This window comes from Mobula birostris, chromosome 6, assembly GCF_030028105.1.
Source record: "Mobula birostris isolate sMobBir1 chromosome 6, sMobBir1.hap1, whole genome shotgun sequence".
Lineage (NCBI taxonomy): Eukaryota > Metazoa > Chordata > Chondrichthyes > Myliobatiformes > Myliobatidae > Mobula > Mobula birostris.
The window spans coordinates 8,699,168-8,720,515 of record NC_092375.1 but is presented as its reverse complement, the minus strand read 5'-3'; the positions used below and the strand labels follow the sequence as shown (position 1 = coordinate 8,720,515).

The window sequence follows — 21,348 nt, the reverse complement described above, 5'->3', positions numbered from 1 at the left end:
CTGCGGCCTCCCAGTGAGGAAGTCAAAGTTCTAGTTGCATAGGGAGGTACAGAGGCCAAGGTTTTGGAGCTTTTGATTAAAACTGAGTGTGTAATTGTGTTGAACTCCAGCCTAACATAAGTATGACTATTGTGCAGGTGATCCAAGGCCAAGTGGAGAGCCAGTGAGATTGCATCCTCTGTAGACCTATTGTGGCGAAAGGCAAGTAGCAATGCATCCAGGTCCTGGCTTAGGCAGGAGGTGATTCAAGCCATGACCAATCTTTCAAAGCACTTCATCAAAGATAGGAGTTATTATGGCAGCTCACCCTGTTCTTCTTAGGCACTGATATGATTATCGCCCTTTTGAAACAGTGGGAACCCCCAACTAAAGCAATGAGAGATGAAGGTTTCCTTGAAACTCCCACCATTTGGATGGTACAGGTTTTTCAAAGCCCTACCAAGTACACCATCAGGGCTGACACCTTACGAGAGTTCACCCTCTTAAAAGATGTTCTGACGTCAGACTCCGAGATAGAGATCACAGGGTAACCAGAAGCTGCAGGAATTCACTTCCTTTCAAAATGTGAATAGAAGGTGTTGAGCTCATCTGGGAGTGAAGCATCACTGCCATTCGTGATGTTGGGTTTTGCTTTGTTGGAAGTAATAGAACCATAGAACATTACAGCGCAAGAACAAGCCTTTTGACCCTTCTTGGCTATGCCGAACCATTTTTCTGCCTCATCCCACTGACCTGCAAACGGACCATATCCCTCCATACACCTCTCATCCATGTATCTGTCCATGTTTTTCTTACATTTTAAAAGTGAGTCCGCATATACCACTTCATCTGGCAGCTCATTCCACACTCCCACCACTCTCTGTGTGAAGAAGCCCCCCCCCCCATGTTCCCTTTAAACTTTTCCCCTTCACCCTTAACCCATGTCCTCTGGTTTTTTTCTCCCCTAGCCTTAGTGGAAAAAGCCTGCTTGCATTCATTCTTTCTATACCCATCATAATTTTATATACCTCTATCAAATCTTCTCTCATTCTTCTACGCTCCAGGGAATAAAGTCCTAACCTATTCAACCTTTCTCTGTAACTCAGTTTCTCAAGTCCCGGCAACATCCTTGTAAACCTTCTCTGCACTCTTTCAACCTTATTTATATCCTTCCTGTAATTTGGTGACCAAAAATGCGCACAATACTCCAGATTCGGCCTCACCAATGCCTTATACAACCTCACCATAACATTCCAACTCTTATACTCAATACTTTGATTAATAAAGGCCAATGTACCAAAAGCTCTCTTTACGACCCTATCTACCGGTGACGCCACTTTTAAGGAATTTTGTATCTGTATTCCCAGATCCCTGTGTTCTACTGCACTCCTTAGTGCCCTACCATTTACCTTGTATGTTCTACCTTGGTTTGTCCTTCATTGGCCAGCAAACCTTGCCAGAGCTGACGTGCATTTGGTTTCATCTTGACCTCAATCGGAATTTTTTTTTTGCTGATAAGGTAGCCTTCAGTAGAGTGTACCTGGACTTTTTGGATAGCTCTGGATCATCAGTCTTGAATGCTCAGATCTAGCTCCCAACTGGTGGTTGGGATTGGTGTATAGATTTCTTTGCAGTATGGTTCCTGGTGAGATGTGTCCTAAAGCTTCAAGGTGAGCCAAGTGCTTCCTTTATAACTGAGACAGGAAACTCGGTCTACACTTGTCTCTTGGCGCTGCTCAGTCAGTGTCATGGAACAAAAGAGGTCACATAAATAGGGGGAAGAGAGAATTTTATCACTGCCTTCTCCCTTTTATTGGAGAGGGTCCAGAGGAGGTTCACAAGAATGATCCCAGGAATGATAAGGTTAACATATGAGGAGAGTTTAATGGCTCTAGGCCTGTACTTGCTGGAGTTTACAAGAATGATAAGGGATCTCATTGAAACCTATTGAATATTGAAAGGCCTTGATAGACTTGACATGGAGAGCATGTTTCCTGAAGGTGGGAGATTTTAGGAGACAAGAGAGCACAGCCTCAGAATAGAAGGATGTCCCTTTAGATCAGAGGAATGTTCTGAGGAACAGGAGGAATTTTTTTTGCCAGATGGTGACAAATCTGTGAAATCACATTTCACGGTGGCATCAAAGGTCAAAGTTGAACTCTCTTCACCTTGTGTCTTTATCTCATTGAATCCATTATTAACTTGGTAGTAACAACACAGTTGTTAGTTCTGTGCTGGGAAGCCTGTGACCCTGTTGTGTAACCTGGAGATTAGTGCTTGGTCCCTTATTACATGAATGATTAGATTTGATTAGTGGATGCAATGCATATGGAATTCAGGAGAAACGTGTCTCCTCTCCACCCACTCGTTATCAGCAACTTGGTATTGTATCTATTTAGAGACAGAGTGCGGAACAAGTCCTTCGGGCCGCAACCCACCTATTTAATCCTAGCCTAATCAGGACAATTTACACTGACCAATTAACCTTCTAACCAATACGTCTTGGACTGTGAAAGGAAAGCGGAGCACGTGGAGGAGATCGGTGTTGTAATGGGGGGAATATACAAACTCCTCACAGACAGCACCAGAATTGAACTCCGGCCTCCATTCCCAAAGCTGTAATAGTGTTGCACTAGCTGATATGCTACTGTGGCACCCTTAACTCTATAGTTAACCTCGGTACAGCATTCAGGTTCCTGGACGTTATTATTTCACGGGTCCTTTGATGGGAGAACCATATCTCCTTCATTAATAAAAAGGCTTGACAGAGGATGTACTTCTTGCGACGGTTGGTAAAACTCCATCTTCCCCTGAACATATTGGTGCAATTCTACACTGGCATGGCAGAAGTCATCCATTACTGTCTGGTTTGGTGCAGTATCCTCTCACAGTATATAAAAACTACACTGAACTGTCAGGTCAGCAGAGAAGGTCACTGGCTGCAGTCTACCATCACCGCAGGACTGGTATGTGTCCAGGACAAAGAAATGGGCAGGAAAGGTCATTGGGGATGCCACCCACCTGCAAACTAACTTTTCCAAAACTCAATGCTGGAAAACGCCATCGGACTACTAAAACAAAAACTTCACACCATCTTAAAAGTTTCTTCTACCAGGCAGTTAATCTGATCAATCGATCTAGTTAAGCCAACCCACTCTCTGTCTATACCACCATCACTGCACTAAGCTGTAGACACTTTAAACCACTTTTAATTATTTATTTATTATTTTACTGAGGGATACAGTGCGGAACAGTCCCTTCCAGCCCAACGAGCTACACCGCTCAGCAACCCATCCATTTAACACCAGCCTAATCACAGGACAATTTACACTGACTATTTAACCAAACCGATAAGTCTTTGGACTGTGGGAGGAAACCAGAGCACATGGAGGAAACCCACGTGGTCATGGGGAGAACGTACAAACTCCTTGTGACAACACCGGAATTGAACTTCAAACTCTGAGCTGTAATAGTGGCAAGCTAACCACTTTGCTTCCTTGCTGTTTACATTGTAAATACATGTTGGTAATTGTTTATGCACATTTTATTCCATATCTGTTCTTTAACCTCTAACTTTATTAACTTTTTTTATTTATATGTAACTCCTTATTTTTTATAAAATTCTTTATTCTTCAGAATTGTTGAACATTTTTGCTTTTTGTCACGTCGTGCTCTGACCAACACATCACAGCAAATTCTTAGTACATGTAAATGTAGTATATGGTGAATAGAATTGATTCTTGATCTTCAAATGTAGGAGATTGAGACAGTGCAGTTTGAAGGTGTTAGGAAAATTGGTTGTATTGATGGTGAGGAGGGTAATTTTTTGATTGATCTGTTGGTAAGATGAGCAAAGCTGTGAGGAAGTTTAATCCGGAATAAAAAATGAGGTGATACATTCTAGAAGGATCTTAAGGAAACAGTAGGCAGAATGAATGGGGGAGAAGTGAAGAGGTAAGAGAGGAGCCAGCGAAGAGTCTCGACCTGAAACGTTGACTGTTTATTCCCCTCATTAGATGTTGTCTGACCTGCTGAGTAGCTCCAGCATTTTGTGTGTGTTACTTTGGATTTATTTTCCTTGGAGTGCTGGAGACTGTTACAAAACCTGACTGAGGTATACAAAGGGCTTTAGGTTAGACGTTACGTAACTTCTGCATATTGGAGCTGGCTAAAGCTAGAGAGAAAAGGTGTAGGTGAGGGGTAGGAGGTTTAGAGAGCAACTGAAGGATTTTTTTCCATTGAATTTGAGGTGCTGCTGTGACAGAATCTCATAACATTTAATAAGTATCTAGATAGCTTAACGTAAATGGGTTTAGTACAGATCGGGCGCGAACAGTCGACTGTTTATTCATTTCCAGAGGTGCAACCTGACTTGCTGAGTTCTCCCAGCATTTTATGTGTGTTAATGTGGATCTCCAGCATCTGCAGAATCCTTTATGTTTCTGATTCTGTACCTGATTCTGTTCTCTATGGAACTGTGAAGCTGATAACTGGAGGAGGGTGGCAGGTGATGATTACCTTGGTGATAGCTGGAGGAGAATGATAGATGACCGGGTTTGTTATATCTGATACCTGGAGGAGGGTTGTGAGTGACCACCTTGGTGATAGCTAATACATGGAGGAGCTTGGTGGGTGATGATCACCTTAGTGCTTGTGTTGGTCAGACTTTAATATATTAGACACAAGTTGAAGTTCCTTCTTGCTTGTGATGTTTTAATTGCCTCAAGTTGGCTTTTCTCTCTTTATCTTTCTGTACACTTGCTTTTGCAGGTTTTATGCTTTTCATTTGTGAGTCTTCTTCCATCCTTGTATTATTTTAGCCGAGGGCAGTTTCACCATCCCAAATCGCACTGCCACTAGGTGGTGCTGTGCAGTCACTCATGGTCTTCACTGCATTCAACCATTCTCGGTTCATTGTTTTGTCGTGGTCAGTGGATTTCTGTTGATCATTTGCCATCTACCTCACATGAGCAAATAAATCACTGTTTCTGTTAATCAAACCAGGCCATGGGGTATAAACAAGTAGATTGGCACACATAAAAGTGCTGGAGGAACTCAGCAGGTCGGGGATAAACAGCTAACGTTTCAGGCCGAAACCCTTTATCAGGAATAAACCCTCCACTGTCACGATCTCAGCTTGAAACATCGGCAGTTTGTTCCTCCCCATAGGTGCTGCTTGACTTGCTGAGTTCAACAGCATTTTTTGTATATGTTGCTCTGGATTTTCAGCATCTGCAGAATTGCTTGTGTATATAGCAAGTAGATTAGGCCACACAGTGCACTTTGAGGGAGATATTCTCTGTCTCTGAGGCCTCCGTCGGTCAGAGTTGACTGTGGATATTACATCCTAGCTATCTAGATATGCAAGCCTGGACAGTACGATATGGAGAGCAAGCTCTTCCTCTCCATGCATCTGATGAACCCAAAGGAATGGCAGAGACCAATACAGTTTGGTACCAGCTGTTTGGCAGACCAGAAGGCTTGTAGTGTGTACTGGATCTGTCAGGTCAGGTCAGTTGAATGATGTGCTGGGATGCAGTTCAGCACCTCGCTGGTCAGTACATGAGTTGCAATAGGGGTTTGACATGGCTGTGATCCCTTGGCAGTGAAACACCTCGTTAATACTTCTACCTTGATTGCATGTCAGGGCAGAGCATTGACAGTGTACTTGAGCGAGATAAGCAGCTTGATAGTGGCGTAGACTTAACTAGGGGAAAAATAAAATTATGGAGCAAATCAGGGAGTATTCTTTTTCCTCCATATTCCAGCATCTTGTGCTTCGGGAAGGTTAAAGAGCGTCAAAGGTTGCAGGGAGAAGGCAGAAGAATGGGGTTGAGAGGGGATAATATATCAGCTGTGATGGAATGGTGGAACAGACTCGACGAGCTGAATGGCCTAATTCTGCTCCTATGTCTCGTGGTCTAAAATGGAGTTAACCCTTTACTGATTAATTACTGTTCTTTGCCACCCTTTTTCTCCCTTTACCTGCACCGCCCTTCACTTCCTTGTGTGTCCTTGGCCTTTTCTTGTAGGGCTCTGCCAAAGCTTCCCTCAAACCAGGCCCCAGCCAGCGTGTGGTTGAGGTGGAGATTCCTCATATAGGAAGGTTGGTCATAGAATCAGAGGAAGGCGGTTATGATGACGAGGTACCTACCCAGTGCCTGGACGGACAGCATGTGGCTACGTAATGCATGGCACTCCCTAATGGGCATGTTTTATGCACTGCTGTATGTAGGAGAGCTGGCAGCTCCATCAGCATAATTTCAAATAACCATAACATACGATAAAGAGTGCACGTTGTATTATTCCACAGCAGGTGTAGTAGGGTGCATTGGGTAAGACTATGCAAGCAGGCCGGACAGTACAAAATGTAGGCTTGACCATGTATCGACTGAACAGTGCAGGCTGGACCATGTTTAGACTGCACAATGCAGGCTGGCACGTGTATAAACTAAACAATACAAGCTGAACCATGCATAGACAAACCAATACAGGCTGGACCATGTATAGACAGACTGTGCTGTATAGCTACTGTATAATATGGGACTACCTTATGTTGTAGGGACAAGTTAGACTGTGTATAGACAGATGAGTTCAGGCTGGACTATGTAGACAGACCAGTGTAGGTTGGACTGTTTATGGACTGAATAATACAAGCTGAACTGTGTATAGACTGAACAATGTAGGCTGGACCACTTATAGACTGTACAATGCAGGTTGGACCATGTTTAGACTGTACATTGCAGGCTGGACCATGTATAGACCGAACAATGCAAGTGGGACCATGTTTGAACTGTATAGTGAAAGCTGGACTGTGTAAAGACTGTACAAAGTAAGCCAGGCCATGTACCTGTTCTACAAAGCAGGCTACACTATGTACAGATTGCACAATGAGGCCCCAGACTATGTACAGTTTCCACAGTATACAGGTTAATGATGCAGCTGGACTGTAAGCAGGGTACACAAGGCAGGATGGGCAGCATGTGGTGCAGGGTACACCAGGCATTGTGTATCTGGCAGTCATGGCTGTGCACCCTGTGCAGTCACACACAGGCAGGGCAGAGCAGCGGAGAAGGCTGGTAACACAATAAATGTAGGCAATTGTGGTGAGTGGGGTAAGAGAGCACATTATGCTGTGCAGGGTAAGGGTAAGGTGCAAATCAGAACTCTGTATAGGTTACAGAATGAGGTAAAGGCCACAGCATACTCTCATGCTGTACCCTGACACGTGACGTTATCAGAATTCATAGTGTTTATGGTCAAAGTACATGTATATTGCAATATACTTCTCTGAGATTTATTCCCTTGCAGGATTTACAGGAAAAAATAAAGAAATACAATAGAATTTAGTTCAAATTATAAGCAGGCATTGCAGAATATGCCGCGTTATAATTTTTGGGAACACTTGGAATTGTCTGGCTTTTATTGGCTTAGGTAGTCTCATTATTTTAGCATGAGAGGGGTTTTAATGGACATTTTCAGACAAATCATGTGTTTTTATCTTTGCAACTGTGCCAATGATATGTCCAAACGGTTATTATCTCCTAGTGTGCGGTGTAGGAGGTGGGAGAGATTCCATTGAAATAATTATCCATTACCTGCCCATTATCTCCCAGTGTGCAGTGAAGGAGGGAGAGATTCCATTGAAATACCTGTCCACAATCTGCCCATTATCTCCCAGTGTGCAGTGAAGGAGGGAGAGGTTCCATTGAAATATCTATCTACAATCTGCCCATTATCTCCCAGTGTGCAGTGAAGGAGGGAGAGATTCCATTGAAATATCTATCCACAATCTGCCCATTATCTCCCAGTGTGCAGTGAAGGTGGGAGAGATTCCATTACCTGCCCATTATCTCCCAGTGTGCAGTGATGGAGGTAGGAGGGATACCATTGAAGCACCTGCCTATTTTGAATTAGCCTCACATTCCTCTCTCTAGGTCTTGGTTGAGTAATGGCAACCCATCACTTTGCAATTCATCTCAGTACTGTTACAGTTTTAACCCTGATCCCACAAAGGCTTTCTGTGGCTGATCCCAGCCATTCCTTACTTAAAGGGCACTCCAGCTGTGGGCCATGATGTCTCCCTGGTCACATAGACCACCTGCATCATATAGCATAGAATTATTACAGCATAGTACAGGCCCTTTGGCCCTTTAACCTACTGCAAGATCAATATGCCCTTCCCTGCTTCACAGCCCTCCATATTTCTATCCTCCATATGTCCACCTGCCAGTGTGTCCCACACACCCACCAACCTCTGTACCTCTGACATTCCCCTATACTTCCCTCCAGTCAACTTAAAATTACACCCCCTCGTATTAGCCATTTCTGTACTGGGAGATAGCATCTGGCTGTCCACTTAATCTATGCCTCTTACTATCTTGTACAGCTCTATCAAGACCATAAGACACTTGGAGCAGAATTAGGCCATTCGGCCCATTGTGTTTGCTCTGCCATTTGATCATGACTGATCTATTTCCCTCTCAACTCACCTCTCATCCTCCTTTGCTGAAAAGAGAAAAGCCGTGACTTTATTTATGTTTTTAATTTTATTTAGAGATACAGCATAGTAACGGGCCCGTCTGGCCCAATAAGTCCGCACGGTCCAATTATACCCATGTGACCCGTTAACCCACTAACCCATACATCTTTGAAATGTGTGAGGGAACCAGAGCACCCAGAGGAAATCCATACGGTCATGGGGAAAACTTATAAACTCCTTACAAACAGTGGTTGGAATTGAACCCAGGTCACTGGCACTGTGATGGTGTTACACTAATCAGTTCGCTTCCTTACTACACAGTAATTATTGAAGCTGATTAAGGAAGAGGGAGCCCAGAAGCAAAGATGCCTCAAATGCTCCCTACTCAGCACCACACCCTGGCAACCACTACACTAGAGAGAAGAAGGATATCCAGAGTGTGAAGATAATTCCAGGATTTCACTGTGCTCTGTACACCTTTTGACAATACTTCTTCTCCCTTTAGTCCGAGGTGAGAGATTGGATTAGAAAAGTTTATGGAGTTTTTATTCTTAAATAAGCATTTGAGACATGCTGCACAAAATAAAAACACTTATAGGCCAAAGCAATACGCACAAAGTACTGGAAGAGCTCAGCAGGTCAGGCATCATCTATGGAGGGGAATAAATAGTCGATGTTTCAGGCAGAGGACCTTCATCAGGACTAGAAAGAAAGTGGAAAGAAGCAAACATGAGAAGGTGGGGGAAGAGGAAAGAATACAAGCAACACTCACAAACCCCAGCATCTGCAGATTATTTTGTGGAAAAAGTACAATCTACCAGGTGACAGGTGAAGCCAGGGAGGTGGATGAGTGGGGGAAGGAAGGGATGAAGTGAGAAGCTGGGAGGTGAGAGATGGAAAAGGTAAAGGTAAAGGTGGAAGACGGAATCTGACACATGCAAATGACCACTTTTGGATGCTACAAATGTTAGGTATATACTGTGAACGCACTGTTTTGAACATAAAACAGTACAGGCTCTTCAGAACATGATGTCTGTGTCAACAATAGTAGAATCAGAGAGTTGGAGATATAATTAACAGAAAGGAAAACTACAACTATGGAGAAAGAACAAGATGGGGTGGTCCTTATTCACAATGAAAGATCATCGCCTCCAGAGGATGGGTTGATCGACCTCTGGCGATGCATTAGTGTTTATCCCTCAGCTAGCAATCGGCATAAGATGTACTGATAGCTTAAACGCATGAGGGAGCGAACTTCGTTCAGTGAATGGCTGGGTGCTTGTGGACCGCATGACTGGGAGCATGTTGTGATAACCATCCGCTTGTCCCTTCCCTGCCGAGCTTTTAACCATTTCGACAGCAGCTGAAATCACATCAGTTTCCTTGTGTTTTCTGTGCATGTAACATTTTAATTGGCATATTATTTTTTAATATACAAGGCATACAAAATCCATTGCTTATTCACTGCTTATGTTAATTATTTTTAAGATTTATGAATCGGCTTTTTATCTCATACTCGTTGTAAATATTATTTTTCATTTAAAAAATAATAAAAAACATTTAAAAGTGTTGCCAATTCATGTGTTTTGAATAGATTTATCCATAATCTGACTTTTCAACTACAACCCCCTTGTTGGCAGGTCATGCTGACCCCAACCATGCAAGCTATAATCATGGCTATAGGTAAAGCCAGGAATGTATATGACAGACATGGTCCTGAGGCGGGTTTCTTTAAGGTACTCAACTCCCTTTTATATTTCATTCTCTGTGATTGAATGCTGCCTGCTCTCGCATATTATGGCAATTTTGAACCCAGCATCGTGCATGTTATCGCGATAACGTTCACTGATCTGTCTCTCCCAGCTTATCTTCCTTCTTCCTTCTGGTCCCTCTTTTATTTTTTTCTCTAGTTCATTTCTTCTCTCTGACACTGTCCCTTTTCATTTTTCCTTCCTTTTTATTACGTTCTTTCTATCCCTTGCCTCTCACTTCTCCCTTTTTCTCATCTCATTCCCCCTACTGTCAGTAAACCCTTAACTTCTGGGTCACCGAAGATTGGTGCTGGGCTCCCCAAATGGTGACTGTGGCCACAAATCTTGAAAAATGTAAATGACCGTCCATTCCCCACTAACACTGGGAGATTACCTTGCAGGAGGAATTTACAGAGCTGAATGAGGCCTGTATTCACTAGGAGTTTTACGCAGAATCCTTTCAAAGTAGGAAGTTGCATGCCCACAGTAGAAACACCAACCTCCAGGCTGTTACTAAGGCAGATAATACTTCATGAGCGGCAGTATACCTGAGCACGAAGGGCCCATTTTATCTTCTTCCTCAGCATTTTCAAACTTTAGAAAGATGAAGTAGTTGTTACTTGGGGAGTTATCTGTAGAGTCAAGTTTGGTTGGCTCATTAGCGAAGGAATTGTTAATTTCTTAGTCTTGTCATTGCCATAGTGGGGCTACAGAGACAATATGATGGAGATTTCTCAGAAAGGATGTGCTGGCATTGGAGAAGGTCCAGCAGAGGTTCACAAGAATGATACTAGGTTAATATAAGAGAAGCATTTGATGACTCTGGGCCTGTACTCATTGGAGTTAAGAAGAATGGGGAGGGGCATAGAATCTCATTGAAACCAATCAAATGTTGAAAAGGAGAGGATGTTTCCGATAGTGGGGGAGTCTCGGACCAGCGAGCACAGCCTCAGAATAAAAGGACATCGCTTTACAATAGAGATGAGATGGAATTAGATACAGGGATAGAGAATTTATTGCCACAGACTGCAGAAGATGCCAAGTCATTATATTTAAAGTGGAGTTTGATATGTTCTTGATTAGTAAAGTTGTCAAAAGTTACAGGGAAAAGGAAGGAGAGTAGGGTTGAGAGGGATAATAGATCAGCCATGATGAAGTAGACTCACTGGGCTGAATGGCCTAATTTTGCTCCTATGTTTGATGGTCTTCTGATGACAAATAAATACTATATCAATGAGGTTAGATTGTATATTTACAAATGGCAGAAGTTAAGGGTTTACTGTTTTAATTTTCACCCCATTTTTCCTATACCAACTCGCTCTTTATATTCCAACTCACTTGCTCTATTTTATCCTCCCCCACCCTCAGTCAAGCAATTTGGAATAATTAGTGTAGTGTGCAGTTGCCTGTAATGCACTCTTTATCAATCTGCACTGAATAGAGTCATCAAAAAGTTGAAAGCTGCTGGAAAGGACTGAATGGTCTGGGAACGTGCTTTGGAAAAAAAAACCTATCATCTGCTCTCCTAAACTGGCTTTTGTGTTTCCCATGTTCCATTTGTGGGGTTTACAGGATGGTTTAAGAGCAAAAGCTTCAGTGCACGATTTATGGGTTCATTATTGCTGTTAGATGACGGTACGTGTTATACTCTTAATGCTCTAAACCCGAATCTGTCGTCACGGTCTGTAATTCTTCTATCTCTGATTTGAACCGTAAGTTTCCAGATTGAGTGAAGTAAATGTTTAATTGTTCGGCTCAAGAACTGATTTCAGAAGGTGGAGTGGAGGGGAACATGGTCAATAGCATCCCTCCTCCAGAACAGATCATTCTTAATCCTCCCCATAATCTAATGTGTTCTCATTTCTTTTTCTGCTCCTGTATCCGCTTATTCATCTTCAGTAAGGTTTGTAATGAGCACAAAGTCTATATACAAGCAGAAGTTTAGGTATCTCGACTGCTGAAGCCTGTCAATCTTACTGGTACAAATACGTATTTTTCTCAGCTTTGGAATCATCACCATCTGTCTGCTCATTGTAGGTACAAGGGACTGAGTACCTGTGGCCTCTGTCAATGTTCCCTAGGGAGATACGCATTTATGAAGTGCCTTTCACAACATCAGAATACCCCAAGCATTTAGCAACCACAATTTACCCTTCAGTCAGTGATATAATATGGAATGCCCTGCAATTACTTTTCTGATTGCAAAGATTTACAAGCTGCCCTTGAGATTGGTTGAAGGAAGTGTACTGTTTAGGAAACCCGATGAGAACTCAACTATTGCATTATGACTTTAAAGTCCAGAGTCATGTAGCACCTCATCTGGAAGAAGACTGCAACAAGTGGTGCTGCCTGCAGCTTCAGTGGTCCTGATCTCAGATGCTATCGTTATCAAGCTTGTTTCTTCTCCCTGTGACCACACAGGGCTCATAGAACATAGAACAATACAGCACAGTACAGGTCCTTAAGGCCCCAATGTTGCCTTGACAGATCAATCTAACCCCTCTTACATAGTCCTCCAGTTTTCTATTATCCATAAGAGACTTAAATATCCCTAATGTATCTCCCTCTACCACCACCCCTGGCAGTGCGTTCCACGCACTGACCACTGTGTAAAAATCTGTGACATCTCCCTTGTACTTTCCTCCAATCATCGCAAAATTATGCCTGCTGGTACTAGCCTTTTTCTGCTCTGGGAAAAAAATTTCTGGCTGTCCACTTCACCATCTAGTACATCTCTATCAAACTACCTCTCATCCTTCTTCACTCCAAAGAGAAAAGCACTAGCTTGTTAACCTGTTTGCATAATACATGCTCTGTAATCTAGGCAGCATCCTGGTATATCTTTGCATCCATCTCAAGCTTTCTACATCCTCACGATAACAGAAAGACATAACAATAGTCTTTTCAGTTGTCAAGCAGAGTGGAGAAATTGCGCAGACTATTTTGCATCAGCAACAAAATCAGACTGCTGGAGGAACTCAGCTGGGTGAAACAGCATCTGTTTAAGGCTGGGGGGGCACTAATGCACGGTTCCAGTCTGAAAGATCGATAATTTCTTTCCCTCCCAGATGCTCCTCGACCAGCTGAGTTCCTCCGGCAGATTATTTATTACTGCAGATTCCTGCATCTGCGGTCTCTCATGTCCCAGTTTCTCTAATTTCCTCCGACATTCCAAAGGCATGCTGATGGGGTTAGTTAGTAGCTGTGGATGAGATTAGCTTTGTCACATGTACACTGAAACATTTTAGAACTCTTTGAGGAAATAACAAGCTGAAGGAGAGTCAGTGGATGTTGTTTATTTGGATTTTCAGAAAGCCTTTGACAAGGTGCCACCCTTGAGGCTGCTTAACAAGTTAGGAGCCAGTGGTATTACAAGAAAGATACTAGCATGGGTTGAACATTGGCTGATTGGCAGGAGACAAAGAGTGAGATTAAAGGGGGCCTTTTCTGGTTAGCTGCCAGTGACTAGTGGTATTCCAGAGGGGTTGGTGTTGGGACCACTTTTATGTATTATTTCAATGATTATGATGATGATTGATGGCTTTGGGGCCAAGTTTGTAAGTGACACAAAGATAGGTGGTGATGGTGTTGAGGGAGCAGGCAGTCTGCAGAAGAACTTAGACAGATCAGGAGAATGGGCAAAGAAGTGGCAGATGGAATATAGTGCAGGGAAGTGTGTGCTCATGCACTTTACCAAAGGAATAAAGGCATAGACTATTTTCTAAATGGGGAGACTTTTCAAAAATCAGGTACAAAGTGGCTTGGGAGTCCTCATGCAGGATTCTCTAAAGGTTCACTTACAGGTTGAGTCAGTGGTAAGGAAGACAAATGCAATCTTAGTATTCACTTCAAAAGGATTAGAACGTAAAAGCAAAGATGTAATGCTGAAGCTTTATAAGGCATTGGTCAGATCACACTTGGAGTATTGTGAGCAGTTTTGAGCGTCTTACCTAAGAAAAGATGTACTGGCATTAGAGAGAATCCAGAGGAGGTTCACAAGAATTTTTCCAGGAATAGGATGTTTTAAAGGAGCATTTGATGGCTCTGGACTTGTTTGGAAGAATGAGGGGGATCTCATTAAACCCTATTGAATACGAAAGACCTCGATAGAGTGGATATGGAGAGGATGTTTCACATAGTGGAGGAGTCTAGGACCGGAGGCACTGCCTCAGAATAAAGGGGCATCCATTTAGAACAGAGATGAGGAGGAATCTGTGGAATTCATTGTCACAAATGGCTGTGGAAGCCAAGTCATTGGGGATATTTAAAATGGAGATTGATGTTCTTGTTTAATCAGGGCATCAAAGTTACAGGGAGAAGGTAGGAAAATGGGGTTGAGAAGGATAATAAATCAGCCATGGTGGAATGATGAAGCAGACTTGACGGGCTAAGTGGACTAATTCTGCTCGTATGCCTCATGGAAACATTAAACTATACTGTGAAGTATGCTGTTTCGCATCAATGATCAGTGCAGCCCGAGGATGTTCAGGGGCAGCCCACACCGTACTAACCCTAACTCATATGGCTTAGGGGGAGACCCACATGGTCAAGAGGAGAACATTCACAGTCCTTACAGGCAGCAGCAGGAGTTGAATCCCGACCAGCTGGCACTGTAAAGTATTGCGCCAACCCTTACGCTATCGTGCCGCCCATTATGACTGCATAGTGTCAAACAAACTACAGGAGAGTTAATAGGCATGTCTGAGAGAATAAAGTGCTAGACTATAGGGAAATGAGGAGAGGTGGGATGGAACTAAGGAACCTGCTCTCTTTGGTTGGCCTCACATTGGAAGCATTAAATAACGGAAGAGCAGCATTCCCTCTGACAACACCTTGAGTGTTCAAGTTGCAATATTCACCACTGTCCGAGTTTTCTAGGGGTGGCCCGCAAGTGTTGCCTTGCTTCCAGCGCCAACATAGCAGGCAAAACTTAGTAACCATAACCCATACGATTCCAAGATGTGGGAGGAAACCGGAGTGCCCGGAAGAAACCCACACGGTCACTGGGAGAACCTTACAAACAGCAGCAGGGAATTGAACCCCGATCTTACATCTGTTCACAGATCTGCCACAAGGTAATGTCCAAAAGCATTCAGCCAAACAACAGTGCAACTCTGATCTCATTGGAAACTAGATTGAGCTTGAAATGAAATGCACTTTAAGTTCCTTAATTCCACGAATAAAGATCTTTTCCTGGATTCAAGGTTTGGAGCCGAAACATTAACTATTTCTTTCCCTCATGGATCCTGCTTAACTGCTCAGTTACACAGCAGCTTGTTTGTTGCTTCAGGGTCCAGGATTTACAGCCTCTTGTGTCTGTAAGACCTTAAAGGTTAGTTAGCACCAATGTCCAACACAATCTGGGATGTGTAAGGCAGCCCAGAAGTGTCGCCATGCTTCTGACACAAACAAGACATGCCTACAGCTCACTTTGGAATCTGGGAGGGAACAAGAACACCCGGAGGAAACACGCGATCACAGGGAGAATATGCAAACTCATTATAGATAGTAGTGGAAATTGAACCCAGGCTGAGTCGGTAGCGAAGAAGGCGAATGCAATATTGGCATTCATTTCTAGAGGAATAGAGTATAGGAGCAGGGATGTGATGTTGAGGCTGTATAAGGCGCTGGTGAGACCTCACTTGGAGTACTTTGGGCAGTTTTGGTCTCCTTATCTAAGAAAGAATGTGCTGACATTGGAGAAGGTACAGAGAAGATTCACTAGAATGATTTGGGGAATGAGAGGGTTAACGTATGAGGAACGTTTGCCCACTCTTGGACTGTATTCTTTGGAGTTTAGAAGAATGAGGGGAGACCTCATAGAAACATTTCGAATGTTGAAAGGCATGGACAGAGTGGATGTGGCAAAGTTGTTTCCCATGATGAGGGAGTCTAGTACGAGAGGGCATGACTTAGGATTGAAGGGCGCCCATTCAGAACAGAAATGCGAAGAAATTTTTTTATTCAGAGGGTGGTAAATCTATGGAATTTGTTGCCACAGGCAGCAGTGGAGGCCAAGTCATTGGGTGTATTTAAGGCAGAGATTCATAGGTATCTGAGTAGCCAGGGCATCAAAGATTATGGTGAGAAGGTGGGGGAGTGGGACTAAATGGGAGAATGGATCAGCTCATGATAAAATGGCAGAAAAGACTCGATGGGCCGAATGGCCGACTTCTGCTCCTGTGTCTTATGGTCTTATTGACGTTGTAAACTATTAAGCTGGCCACTACGCTTCTATGCCGTCTGTGCTGTGAGAAGCGTAGTGATTGGTGGATATAGAAGAGTTGAAGGGAACTTTGGCCAGGGTACTGATTGCAGGTGGCTACTTCAGATGATTGATACTGTAAAGCATGCATCCCTGTGTGAACAAGCAGGAATGAAGGGATTAACTTATTTGGAGTATTTGGTCACGCTGGGCCTGTACTCACTGGAGTTCAGAAGAATGGGGTGGGGGTGGATCTCATTGAGACCTATTGTATATTGAAAGCCCAGCATAGTGTGGATATGGAGAGGATGTTTCCAATAGTGGGGGAGTCATAGAAACATAGAAAATAGGTGCAGGAGTAGGCCATTCAGCTCTTCGAGCCTGCACCGCCATTCAGTATGATCATGGCTGATCATCCAACGCAGAACCCTGTACCAGCCTTCCCTCCATACCCCTGATCCCTTTAGCCACGAGGGCCATATCTAACTACCTCTTAAATATAGCCAATAAACTGGCCTCAACTGTTTCCTGTGGCAGAGAATTCCACAGATTCACCACTCTCTGTGAGAAGAAGTTTTTCCTAATCCCGGTCCTAAAAGGCTTCCTCTTTATCCTCAGACTGTGACCCCATGTTCTGGACTTCCCCAACATTGGGAGCAATCTTCCTGCATCTAGCCTGTCCAATCCCTTTAGGATTTTATACGTTTCAATAAGATCCCCCCTCAATCTTCTAAATTCCAGAGAGTATGAGCCTAGTTGATCCAGTCTTTCCTCATATGAAAGTCCTGCCATCCCAGGAATCAATCTGGTGAACCTTCTTTGTACTCCCTCCATGACAAAAATATCTTTCCTTAGATTAGGGGACCAAAACTGCACACAATACACCAAGGCCTTATACTACTGCAGTAGTACCTCCCTGCTCCAGTACCCGAATCCTCTTGCTATGAATGCCAGTATACCATTCGCCTTTTTCACCGCCTGCTGTACCTGCATGCCCACTTTCAAAGACTGGTGTATAATGACACCCAGGTCTCGTTGCACCTCCCCTTTTCCTAATCGGCCACCATTCAGATAATAATCTGTTTTCCTGTTTTTGCCACCAAAGTGGATAACCTCACATTTATCCACATTAAATTGCATCTGCCATGAATTTGCCCACTCACCTAACCTATCCAAGTCACCCTGCATCCTCTTAGCATCCTCCTCACAGCTAACACTGCCGCCCAGCTTCGTGTCATCCACAAACTTGGAGATGCTGCATTTAATTCCCTCGTTTAAGTCATTAATATATATTGTAAACAACTGGGGTCCCAGCACTGAGCCTTGCGGTACCCCACTAGTCACTGCTTGCCATTCTAAAAAGGTCCCATTTATTCCCACTGTTTGCTTCCTGTCTGCCAACCAATTCTCTGTCCACATCAATACCTTACCCCCAATACCGTGTGCTTTAAGTTTGCACACTAATCTCCTGTGTGGGACCTTGTCAAAAGCCTTTTGAAAATCCAAATATACCACATCTACTGGTTCTCCCCTACCCACACTACTATTTGCATCCTCAAAAAATTCTATGGGATTCGTCAGACATGATTTTCCTTTCACAAATCCATGCTGACTTTGTCCGATGATTTCACCGCTTTCCAAGTGTGCTGTTATCACATCTTTGATAACTGACTCTAGCATTTTTCCCACCACCGATGTTAGACTAACCAGTCTCTAATTCCCTGGTTTCTCTCTCCCTCCTTCTTTAAAAAATGGAGTTACATTAGCCATCTTCCAATCCTCAGGAACTAGTCCAGAATCTAACGAGTTTTGAAAAATTATCACTAATGCATTCACTATTTCTTGGGCTACTTCCTTAAGCATTCTGGGATGCAGACCATCTGGCCCTGGCGAGTTATCTGCCTTTAATCCCTTCAATTTACCTAACACCGCTTCCCTACTAACATGTATTTCCCTCAGTTCCTCCATCTCACTAGACCCTCTGTCCCCTACTACTTCCGGAAGATTATTTATGTCCTCCTTAGTGAAGACAGAACCAAAGTAGTTATTCAATTGGTCTGCCATATCTTTGTTCCCCATAATCAATTCACCTGTTTCTGTCTGTAGGGGACCTACATTTGTCTTAACCAATCTTTTTCTTTTCACATATCTATAAAAGCTTATACAGTCAGTTTTTATGTTCCCTGCCAGTTTTCTCTCATCTTTTTTCCCTTTCCTAATTAAGCCCTTTGTCCTCCTCTGCTGGACTCTGATTTCTCCCAGTCCTCAGGTGAGCTGCTTTTTCTGGCTAATTTGTGTGCTTCTTCTTTGGAATTGATACTATCCCTAATTTGCCTTGTCAGCCATGGGTGCACTACCTTCCCTGATTTATTCTTTTGCCAAACTGGGATGGACAATTGTTGTAGTTCATCCATGTGATCTTTAAATGCTTGCCATTGCATATCCACCGTCAACCCTTTAAGTATCATTTGCCAGTCTATCTTAGCTAATTCACGTCTCATACCTTCAAAGTTACCCTTCTTTAAGTTCAGAACCTTTGTTTCTGAATTAACTATATCACTCTCCATCTTAATGAAGAATTCCACCATATTATGGTCACTCTTACCCAAGGGGCCTCTCACGACAGGATTGCTAATTAACCCTTCCTCATTGCTCAATACCTAGTCTAGAATAGCCTGCTCTCTAGTTGGTTCCTCGACATGTTGGTTCAAAAAACCATCCTGCATACATTCCAAGAAATCCTCTTCCTCAGCACCCTTACCAATTTGGTTCACCCAATCTATATGTAGATTGAAGTCACCCATTATAACTGCTGTTCCTTTATTGCATGCATTTCTAATTTCCTGTTTAATGCCATCCCCAACCTCACTACTACTGGTAGGTGGCCTGTACACAACTCCCACCAGCGTTTTCTGCCCCTTAGTGTTATGCAGCTCTACCCATATCGATTCCACATACTCCCAGCTAATGTCCTTCCTTTCTATTGCGTTAATCTCCACTCTAACCAGCAATGCTACCCCACCTCCTTTTCTTTCATGTCTCTCCCTCCTGAATATTGAATATCCCTGAATGTTGAGCTCCCATCCTTGGTCACCCTGGGGAGCCATGTCTCTGTGATCCCAACTATATCATATTCATTAATAACAATCTGCACTTTTAATTCATCCACCTTGTTACGAATGCTCCTTGCATTGACACACAAAGCCTTCAGGCTTGCTTTTACAACTCTCTTAGCCCTTTATACAATTATGTTGAAAAGTGGCCCTTTTTGACTTATGCCCTGGATTTGCCAGCCTGCCACTTTTACTTTTCACCTTACTACTTTTTGCTTCTACCCTCATTTTACACCCCTCTGTCTCTCTGCACTTGTTCCCATCCCCCTGTTGTGAACTAACCTCCTCTCTCCTAGTCTCTTTAATTTGATTCCCACCCCCCAACCATTCTAGTTTAAAGTCACTTCAGTAGCCCTCGCAAATCTCCTCGCCAGGATATTGGTCTCCCTTGGATTCAAGTGTAACCCATCCTTTTTGTACAGGTCACACCTACGCCAAAAGAGGTCCCAATGATCCAAAAACTTGAATCCCTGCCCCCTGCTCCAATCCCTCAGCCACACATTTATCCTCCACCTCATTGCATTCCTACTCTCACTGTTGCGTAGCACAGGCAGTAATCCTGAGATTATTACCTTTGTAGTTCTTTTTCTCAACTCCCTTCCTAACTCCCTATATTCTCCTTTCAGGACCTCTTCCCTTTTCCTACCTATGTCATTGGTACCTATATGTACCATGACCTCTGGCTCCTCACCCTCCCACTTCAGGATATCTTGGACGCAATCAGAAATATCCCGGACCCTGGTCTTAAGACCAGAGGACACAGCCTGAGAATAAAATGTATCCCTTTAGAATACAGATGAGGAAGAATGTCTTTAACCAGAGTGTGGTGAACCTGTGGAATTCATTGTCACAGACAGCTGTTGGGGCCAAGTCATTGGGTAAATTTAAAGTGGAGGTTGATGGGTTCTTGATTAGTAAAGGTGTCAAAAGTTACCATAAGACCATAAAGTATAGGAGCAGAGCTAGACTATTTGGCCCAATGAGTTGGCTCTGCCATTTCATCATGGCTGATTCATTTTAACTATTAGCCCCAATCTCCTGCCTCCTCCACCCCCACCCCTTCCGTATCTCTTCATTCCCTGACCAATCAAGAACCTATCAACTTCTGCCTTAAATAGATATAAAGAGTTGGCCTCCAAAGCTGCCTGTGGCAATGAATTCCACAGATTCACCACTTTCTGGAAGAAATTCCTCCTCATCTCCATTCTAAAAGGTCGCCCCTCTATTCTGAGGCTGTCTCTTCTGGTCTTAGACGCTCCCACCATAGGAAATTTCCTCTCTACAGGTTACGGGGAGAAGGCAGAAGAATGAGGTTGAAAGGAATAATAAATCAGCCATGATGGAATGGTGGAGCAGACTCGATGGGCCCAATGGCCTAATTCTGCTCCTATGTCTGATGGTTGAACATCAGACCATCAGTCTGTACAGTAGCATAATGCTTTACAGCACCAATTATCACAATCGTGCTTCAGTTCCTGCTGCTAAGCTCAATTTGAGCTTAGAAAAGTAGAGGGCTATGCGGTAGGTAATTCTAGGCAATTTCTAGAGTAGGTTACATGGTTGGCACAACACTGTGAGCCGTAGGGCCTGTAAGGCGCTGTAGATTTCTATGTTCCATGTTCCATGGGCTGTCTCTAATTAGTTTGTAAGTTCTCCCTTTGTGTCCTCCAGTTTCCTCCCACATTCCAAAGATGTACAAGTTAGGGTTAGTAAGTTGTGAGCATGCTGTGTTGGCGCACGACGACACTTGCAGGCTGTCCCCAGCACATCTTGGACTGTTGGTCATTGCTGTAAAATGGCACATTTCGCTGGGTGTTC

At 43.5% G+C, this 21,348-nt stretch overlaps 1 protein-coding gene across 6 annotated transcripts in view; it reads left to right on the top strand.

Annotated features, from left to right (window-relative positions):
• Window positions 1-21,348, top strand: part of usp25 (ubiquitin specific peptidase 25) — a 551,935-nt gene that overhangs the window by 447,992 nt on the left and 82,595 nt on the right. For 3 of the 6 annotated variants that reach the window (XM_072259857.1, XM_072259852.1, XM_072259856.1), the window contains exons 19-20: window positions 6,012-6,125; window positions 10,102-10,197. The exons of 1 other annotated variant lie outside the window; for it this stretch is intronic. In XM_072259857.1, coding sequence (XP_072115958.1) covers window positions 6,012-6,125; window positions 10,102-10,197 — 210 coding nt within the window. The remainder of the gene's footprint in view (window positions 1-6,011; window positions 6,126-10,101; window positions 10,198-21,348) is intronic. 2 more of the 6 variants (XM_072259853.1, XM_072259854.1) reach the window with 2 other exon arrangements.